This window comes from Punica granatum, chromosome 2, assembly GCF_007655135.1.
Source record: "Punica granatum isolate Tunisia-2019 chromosome 2, ASM765513v2, whole genome shotgun sequence".
Lineage (NCBI taxonomy): Eukaryota > Viridiplantae > Streptophyta > Magnoliopsida > Myrtales > Lythraceae > Punica > Punica granatum.
This window is the reverse complement of record NC_045128.1, coordinates 31513720-31523564: the sequence shown is the minus strand read 5'-3', so window position 1 is coordinate 31523564 and position 9845 is coordinate 31513720. Positions and strand designations below refer to the sequence as shown.

General features: G+C 40.1%; 1 protein-coding gene across 1 annotated transcript; it reads right to left on the bottom strand.

Moving 5' to 3' along the window:
- Positions 1-6802: 6802 nt before the first annotated feature.
- LOC116197980 (ABC transporter G family member 6-like) lies at positions 6803-9634 on the bottom strand. Its single transcript, XM_031528271.1, has one exon. The coding sequence runs from the start codon at positions 9348-9350 to the stop codon at positions 7023-7025; it is 2328 nt and encodes a 775-aa protein (XP_031384131.1). The 5' UTR covers positions 9351-9634; the 3' UTR covers positions 6803-7022.
- Positions 9635-9845: the final 211 nt, after the last annotated feature.

Genomic DNA, 9845 nt, shown 5'->3' with positions numbered 1-9845 from the left:
TCATACTTGACTTTTTATGCTTTGGGTTCTCTATCGATCTTGTATGATCGATTCAACCTTCATTTTAAGTAACCCAAAAAGATCAAATTCTCCATTGCAAACTCTAACACATAAGGAGTGCACACTTGCACTCCTATTGGATAGCAAGCATTCTCAATCAATCTATTCCACAACTTAAGGGCGCTTCATAGCCCTTCTCTCCTTCTTTTTATGTCCTTATTTTCTCTCCTCTTCGTTTTGGTTGTGACCATGTAATTCCACTCTCTATTCTGCGGATAGAGTTTTGAAGGCTTGATCTCGATAGATCTGTGCTCAAAGTCAAGCTATGACTCACATCTAGGTGGAGAGGAGTATAGTGAAGGCAAAGGGTCGTTTTTTAAACCCATCTCTTCACTTAATTACAGGTCTCCATCATGGGGAGTCGACATAGGATTGTGGTTGAGATCTTGGAGGTCAAATGCGTGACTCTCCTGCAGACTACGCGTACTGGGGTTTCCGATTGCAGCTTCTTTTGGCTTGCTCGATTTCTTTAGCAGCGACAAAAAAACAAGCCGAGGATGCTGGTCCTTGACCGCATCGGTGGTAAGCCGAAGTCCTGTATTCCCGTGACGGCACCGTGAAGAAATCGACTGTGTGCTGTTACTGGATGTAACATTCGGTAGTATCACTGTGTTGTGTGCAATATTTGTTGGTTGTGCTATGGCCGAGCGACTTATGTCTATCCCATAGTATGCGTATCATGTTTTGTCCATTGTCTTGGACTTCGTCTCGTCCTTTGTGGTGGATTATGTCGCGTTACGTGTTGTCTATATGTGTTCTTGAATTATTGGTATTATTAATGAATGAAGGTGGCTTAGTGGGTATTTGGTTTCGGAATATAGTTATACTATATTTTACTTCATGAAATGGAGACAAAATAGTTAGAAAAAAAATATTATTAAAAAATTAGTTGTAATAATCAAGAAAAAGTATGTGAGAGAAGTATTTTAATTAGTTGTAATAATGATTAAGAAAAAATATGTGAAATAATTTATTATTAAATTGAAGAAAAAGATAAAAAAAAAGTAATAATTGTGTTGTTGAGTTGAAAGAAGAATAGAGTGGAGAGTAATAAAGTTTGATTATATGCTTTAACCAAACAAAGCGAGTGCTATTATTAAAAAACACACACACACACAAAACACAACTTAAGGAGTTATTGAATTCTTTGTTTTGAGACTCCATGTAGCGTGCCTAGGGAAATTACAAGTGAACCCATATCATATCCCATCAATTGCAAGGGCATTGCATGCGATCAACCCATAACCTCTTGTTTCTGGAAATAAGGTTAGGACTCCCGACCCCTTGCTTGGAGCTCGCTTTCTAGAGGGTGTTTACGAGTGACGGATTGGTTTGCTTAAATGGTTTTCAACCAAACGTGAAACCGGAGTTTCGAAATAAGGCATAAAATATGGAAGAGGTAATAATGATAGTCCAGTATCAATCGGTTTGGTCCTCCAACCCGTGGAGTTTTTTATTGAGCATATTGCACCATATAATCTAATATTGACAGATATTCTTAGATCTATTCCAACATCGATTTTTTGCCCGAGGTATCCTAACGTTGCTAATTTGATCTTACCATCTAACCCCAGGAGATAGTTGGTGAAACAAAAATAGTAACGTTGGGATGCATTGGGCAAAAAAAGAACGTTGGAATAGATTTAAGAATACATGTCAACGTTAGGCTATATGGTGTAATAAACCTTTTTTTATGGCTATATGGTGTAATAAACCTTTTTTTATTTGTTTAATCACGTGCATATGCATATATAATTATATTCACACACAAACACAGAAGCACGCTTCCTTAGTTTGATGAGAGAAAACTACAAGTTTAGTAAAGGATGGATGGGGGAGTTTTGAATTTTCGTGCGGATCTCACGATCGTTAGGTCTTTGGATTGATTCAGTTTGGTACAGAAGAAGTTGATGAGTTGGGTTTGTTTTCCAATTTGGACTTTAAAATGGGGACCCCCCCTTTTCTTGTTGAGAAGGGCACAACACAAACAAAGGTCCTTCTAGGTCAACCAACTATATAGTATATATGTATGCGCCATAGATATATACATATACACGCACAATAATATTATTATTTATTCATTTATATAAATAATTTATGTTTGCCGTTGATTTACAGTAAACAAGGCAGCTGGGGTTCACAATTTTCATCTCAATGGATTCCAGTGTGTGTCTCCAGTGTACTATAGATAGATATACTCACACTCAAATTGAGCTTCCACTACTAGAAACATTTTACACACTAGTGGGTGGATTATACCACTTACGAGTGAATTTTACCTGTAATAAAGAAATTCGAAACACGCCGGAAGTATTTTGTAATTAGGTCAAATTAAAGTTTGAATGGCATTTATCTCAACCAATAGGCTGAATTCCATGGTCTAAAAAACCACATCCAGGCGACTATACACACCGAAGAGAGAAAAAAAAAATCAACCATATATAAATATACAGATGCAAATATGCCCCATAATAAGCATGAAATTTGTTTGAGTTTGGGAAGAAACATATAGGGGAAAACCTTAGGTTGATTGAAGGGGAATTTTGTCAAGTTTCATCATCCTATGGGCCTATGGCCTTCTCCTAAGCTTATCAAGTATATTATCTACATATAATATATACATATATACACTAGTAGCTGGGCCCGTACTTTGCACGGGATAGAATATGAAAAAGAAAAATTCTAATCACAGGAAGACAAAGGTGAAAAAGTAACGTAAAATTGAAGAACTATTAATCAACAGTTAGAAAAGAACTTAAATAGCTCATCTTAACCATCAGTGATCAATAGTGTACACTCATCCAATAGCAAGCTGAACACAAAGGGATAATAAAGGCTAATAATTAATAATTTACACAAAGAACTAGCAAACCAGTGTAAAAAAAAGATGAAAAAAATGGAGATAGGTAGATCTATATTTTCATATTTAAGATCGATAATCAAAAGTTAAAAGAAAAAAGCAAAAAAATTGAACAATACACCTTTACATCTAATGGTAAATTACTTTTGGAGAATTTTGCGTCTAGTGATAGCAGTATGTTTTATAGCCGAATCGATCACAATTTATGTGTGATAGATCTCATTTTTAACTTATTATATGGAATATCAATAAAAATATGACCATATTTGTTTTTTGAAAGCAAACATGATTGTTATATATATATATATATATATATATATATATAAGAATATGATCTAATTGGTTTTTGGAATGCAAATATGATTCATATCTGTAAAAACTATGATATTTATTTTTTGAAAAGTAAATAGGTATGATCTCATGTGATTTACTTAGGTAGATAATAGATCTTTTGAAATATAAATATGAATTATATTGATTAAAAAATGAATGAACTAAATTAATTCAGTATATTTATGTCTTACAAATTTTTAATTTAAAAATAAGAAATTTTATTGAAAACTCAAAAAATCGAAAAAATAATGACCGGTCTCCCAAATCTATATTTAAAAAGTTTAAATTTTAAAATTATTTTTAAAAGAAGGGTAAATTGCACTGGTGGTTCAAAAAGTTTTACAAATGTTTCAATGTGGTACAAAAAGTTTTTTTTTATTACTTGATAGTACAAAATGTTTCGAAATTGTTTCAGTACGGTACAAATCGTCATCTCGCTATTGACGTCGTCAAGCCGTTCTTTACAAGATTTGTAAATTTTGCACCATCATGTAATTTACGTAAAACATTTTGTACTATTAAGTTACAATTTCAAAACATTTTGCACCATCATGTAATGTCCCACAAAAACTGGTTTTGCACCATCAACGTCGATTTGACGGCGTCAATGGCGAGATGACGGTTTGTACTATACTGAAACAACTTTAAAATATTTTGTACCATTAAGTAGCAAAAAAAAACTTTTTGTACCATATTGAAACATTTATAAAACTTTTTGGACTATCAGTGCAATTTACCCTTAAAAGAAACCTCAAAGATAGAGAAAATAATGAACGGTTCAGCAAATCTATATCTATATATTTTTAAAAAATTTTAAAAAGTATTTCTTGAGGAAAAATTCAAAAAAATCTATATCTATATATTTTTTAAAAAATAAAAATATTATTTCTTGAGGAAAAACTCAAAAAAATTGAGAAAATTTTTCATTCAACAATGGAGCATTCTAAAACCACTAGCTAAGCTCATCATGTTCATGCTTTTATATAGATATAGATATATATATACTAGTCGTGGAGTCTGCACATGATAGAATATATATATATATATATATATATTAATTGTGGAGTACGTGCCTTGCAAGTGATATAACGTGAAATTATGTGTAGAAATACTAGTCAATAGTCAAAAAATAACTTACGCAACTTATCTTCCAGAACCATAAGTGATTAATAATTAACACCTAATAGCAACCGAAACATAAAGAGATGGTAAAAACTAGGGGTGTGCACGGGTACCAAGTATACCCGGAACTGGTTGGAACCTACCCTCTAACAGAGTATTCGGGAATCAATGCAAAAAATGGGTAGGTCTTGATTTTTATATTTGAGATGCAAAATTAGAAGTGAAAAAAAATTGAAAACCCTACTAAGTGGTAGACTTATCCTATAAGAGCTCGCATTTAGTGGTATCATTATTTTTGATAACCAGATCATCACAATTTATGTGTGGTACTTCCTATACATAACATATCATACATATTATGATCTATTTAAAAAAAATATGATTTAATACCAATAAGGAAAGGTTCAAGCGGTTCGGCTCGGGTTCAAGACTTGTGAATAAAGAAATTCATGCCGGGATAGTTTTATCCATTTAATGGACTAACCGGGTTCCAATTGGATTAGTCGGAGTCTGCTGGGCTTTCGAACAAGGTACAAACCGATAAAAAATGTGATATAATTTATTTTTTGAAAAATAAATACGATCATAATTATAAAATAAAGGATTTAATTTCTATTTTAGAAAGTAAATATCGTTCATATTTATAAAAAAAGAAAATATATGATCTAATTTGTTTTCTAATGCAAATGTGATCTTATGTGGTTTACTATCTAAAAAAATTGATTTAATTTTTTGTTAAAAAGCCAATATAGTATATTAATTAAAAAAAAGGAACGAAGAGGTCCCACATTTTCTAGTTCATTAAAATTTAAAAAATTAAAAATTAAAAATTTGATAAATTTTATTTTGTAATCGAAAGTTTTTGAGACTATTGGGCCGATATTTTTGCTTTCACACATATATAGATAGATATGTCGATTCCTTTTTCTTTCCTTATGTAAGGATTTCGTGCGTGTAATATATATGCTAGCTACTAGTGTTTCCCTATATTTTATATGATCGCATGCGCTTCATGTGAATTTTCCCTATGAGATGTAAAATGATAAAGAAAGCACACGCAATCCCGTTCGTATATGCTAAGCAAAAATATGATGAACTGTAATCGTATATGTACAGCTGACCATTTATTATTTCTATGGACTTTTTTTTCTTGGGTGAACTAGGGGTTGAAGTCCGAAAAATAGAAAACTACACTACATAAAAATGGGATATGAAAGTCCCAATACTATCACCAAGAAGGAGAGGTTGTTGATTCCCACCAGAGAATAACGGAAGAGGTGTATACCTCAAAAAAAAAATATATATATATATATATATAAAATTCTTGAGCCAATCAATCCACGCAGAAGTTACTCTTTTTAAATGTATGGGACACTGAAACTTGCCAATCCTATGCTAAAAGTCCTCTGATCTGGCTGACCAGACTATATGCAGCTACCCTGACCCAAAACTAGATTGTTGACGGCCTCCGAGTCGACCTCCGCAATGATAAATTTGTATCCAATAGACATGCTAGTTCCAGACCGATCTTAAAGCCCCAAAGCTCAGCTGCTACTGCAGTCGCGACACCAATGTTCTAAATGAATCCTCCTAGCCAACGACCATGAGAATCTCGGATGAGGCCCCCCAAACCATCAAGACCGGGATATCGGTGGACTTATTAGTAGCTTCATCATATGCCACTAGCATTTGATAAAGAGGGTGTTCCCAGTTCCCACAGATTATTTTTCATGGTTTTCAAAACATAGGAGAATAGCTAGATTCTTTTCAGATAAATTAAACATCTGAACCATGACTTAAAATGCTCTAATGATCACACATATAATCATGTTGTTCGTGTCCGAACTAATTGTCGATAACGACACGGAAACTCCATATAGTGAACACACTAAACATGACCAGCGAATGCATTTATATGAGTTTGCATAACCCTTTTGTTCCTTTTGGTCACGATATTTTTGCTGATTTCCATTGTACCGTGAAACAATATCACTGCCTTTTTTTTCCTTTTCCTTTGAATCCTCCTTCAGTTTTCAATTAATTCACTCTCGAGATTTCCCGTGTATGTAATCTCACTATCTAGCTATAACAATTAAATGCTGCCTTCTCTTCCATGGCACCACTCTCGATTGCCTGGTTCAGTCTTTCCACGTCGAATTATTATGTCGCGGGTTGGATGACTAAATAATGAAATTAAGCTTACCGGACTTTCAGGAGGCGAAGGTTAGCGAAAACCATCAATAGGATCCATCAATCAATTAGCTCCGGGACTGAGATATTACAATTATGTAATCGTCAATGTTACACAAGGATTCTTCAGGGTTGTTAATTTTATATATATATATATGTCATTATCGTCGAGAGATCAGTGCTATTGGAAGCTCGATCAGCAAAATAATATCGTACTGGAATTGATCAAGAAGATGATGAGAAAATGACGGGTAATATATATATATATACGACAGTTGTACATGTATGTAGACTGTTCATATAGAAAAAAGGTTAAACTTAAAGGTGGGGGGGAAAGGAACGACATTCACCACCTTCCGGAAAAGGAAAACAACTTCGGATCCATCAAAAAAACACATTAAATAATTATATCTGTAATTAAACACCGTTAACTATGATTATAATTAATTATTCATTATTACCTCCTCTTGTTCTTGCTGCCCAGCAAGAGAGAGAAGTAGAACAAAACCCTAAACAGGAATCCCCAGGCGACAGTGATCCACAGGCAGCTCCACTTGCTGAGGTCCGTCACCCCCTGCTGCTGTAGAATGTCAGCCCCGGTGGTGAGGCACGTCGAGCTCGTGATGCTCATCCCAAGCGTGTTGCTGATTGTCTGGAGTAGCCTCACCTTGACTGAATTCGGGACTGCCCCAAGCGGGGTAGAGTCGAAGATCTGGGTCCCACGCACGAAGCACTTGGCTGGGTCCGCGAACTCGTTCTGGAGCACCCCCTCGTACGGGTACTTCACGAGCGATAGGTAGTGGAACCAGATCCAATAGGGTGGGATCCGATCCCGGTTTATGAAGAAGCCGCTGAAAAGGAGGAAGTAGGCGAGGATTGCCACCACGATGGTGTAACCGAGCATGACGTGTGGGACCACCCCCGAGAGGAATGTCACAAACGAGCTGCCTGCCCAGAAGGACGCGAAGATTATGAGGAAGTAGAATACGAAACCTTGCATCCCGCCATCAAGTCCTACAGCCCAGAATGTCGTGGCGGAGAAGGCGAAGGAGAGGAAGACAAGCGCCGGGAGTGCCACGAGCGAGTGAGAGAGCACATATGAGGACCGCCGGTAGGCATTGTAAGCGGTCTCCCGCATGAAGATGTAACGCTCCTGGAGAAAGACTGGGAGGGCATCGGCGCACGTGTAGAAGGTGGTGGACATGGCAAAGGCGAAGAACCCTAGCCGCTCTTGGACCCCTTTCGGGGAGTTGTCGAGCTGCCAAAACATTGTGGCGAGAATGAACCCCGTGACAAGGACCGCCCCAAGGCGGATACCAAACAGCTCGGGCATCCTGCGGGAGTTCATTATCGATCGCTTGGAGAGGACCGCCATCTCAATCCACAAGGGGTTCGCAAAGGTGGGGACCATCGGGGCAGCGCCTGCAGCATCAACGTTCACATTGGTGGCACCCGGCACAAGCTTGCCACGGGAAATGCTCGCGCTTATCGCCTCCTTCAAGGAGAGCCCCTGGGCCCTGTCGGCATCAGGGACAGTGGATCCGGGGGTATTCTTGGTGTTGTTCTGCCACGACTTGTTAAATTCCACTAGACTCTTTGTCCCACCGGGTGAACCCTCGAGCTCACGGATCAGGTCCAGGGCGAATTCAGTCCGGTTCTCGTTCTCAGGTATCGGGTGCCCAAACTCGGCGAAGAACATGGGCAGGTTAGAGGGGGGCCCGCTGTAGACGGTATGCCCCCGCGAGAGGAAAAGTAGCCGGTCCAGCAGCCCGAGGATCCGATAGCTGGGCTGGTGAACTGTCATGATCACGATGCTCCCACTTTGGGCAATGCGCTGCAGGACCTTGACCACCATGAAGGCACTCGTGGAGTCGAGACCCGAGGTGGGCTCATCGAGGAAGAGTATGATTGGGTCATGGATTATATCAATCCCGATGGAGACCCGCCTCCTCTCACCTCCCGAGACCCCGCGGTGGCCCTCATCCCCGATCACAGTCTTGGCAGCATTGCGGAGCCCGAGCTGGTCGATGAGGGCCTGGACACGGAGCCGCTTCTTGGACTTGGACAGTGTCCGGGGGAGCCGGAATTCAGCTGCGAACATCAGCGTCTCCTCTACCGTGAGCATCGGAAACAGCAGGTCGTCTTGCATCACGTAGGCAGATATGACCTTCAGCAGCCTAGACTCAAGTGGCTCGCCATTCAGTGTGACGGACCCACGGAGAGACCCCTTCGCGATCCTATTGGCCAACGCGTCGATGAGGGTAGACTTCCCCGACCCACTCGCCCCGAGCACTGCCAGGATCTCCCCGTCCCGGGCCTGTCCAGAGATATCATCCAAGAGGGTCTTCGTCCGGGTGAAAAGGTTGATCGGCTCTGCCACCGCAGCTGCTGCAGGACCGAGACGGCTGCGCTTTCCCGGGAGAAGGGACTGGAAAGAGAATTTCCGACGGACCTTGACGCTGTAGCTGAGGTTGGCGAACTGGAGGACGAACGGGAGCGCGCGAAGCGCACCAGTGGTGCTGCTGGACACGTCACTAAGGTCAAGCACATCGAGGGCGTGGTGGTGGACAGGGGTCTCGCCGCCATCCCCGGTGGCCTCCTTGCGCGCATCGCCCACGCGCTTCAGCAGCTGCCCGAGCGTTGGGGACAGGGCGGTGACGCGCGGGAATCGGCTCTGCTGGTCGTCTGGCATCGCGGGGTTGAAGTATGGAAGGGAGTGATCGCTTGTGGGGTGGCGAGAGAGGGAGGAGGAAAGACTTATGTCCTCCGCGACAATACGCGACATTTATTTATGTATACGAAATGTAGAGAGAGAGAGAGAGAGAGAGAGAGAGAGAGGGAGGAGTGGAGGAGCTATCAAGAGAGAGAAGGAGAGGGACGTTAACTAACGGCGTGAGATCCGGGGCGGTTTTTGCATTTCTCCGGGTATTCTGCTGTCCCTTTCTCTCTCCTTTTGACGGCGTTATGATGGGGTAAAGGAGAGAAGTGGAGAGAGAAAGAAGAGAGAGAAGTGGGGTTTAGAGAATGAATGGATTGGATTAAGCTTAAAGAATGATGAGACGAGACGAGATATATATAAATTATATAGGGTGGGAGCGTACGTGTAGGAGGGGAGGGTGAGGGAGAGGTGACCTACACTCTCCTAATCTTGATGGTTATAGTCTATACGTTTCTCATATCACACATATATATTGATTTTTCTCCTTGCATGGAGGGCGCCGTACATCGTGCCACGTGGGCAGGTGGTGTTGGTCGAGCACATGACACGTGGCGTCATGGT

Coding starts and splice junctions, on each gene's coding strand:
- LOC116197980 (XM_031528271.1), bottom strand. CDS start 9,350: ATGTCGCGTATTGTCGCGGAGGACATAAGTCTTTCCTCCTCCCTCTCT.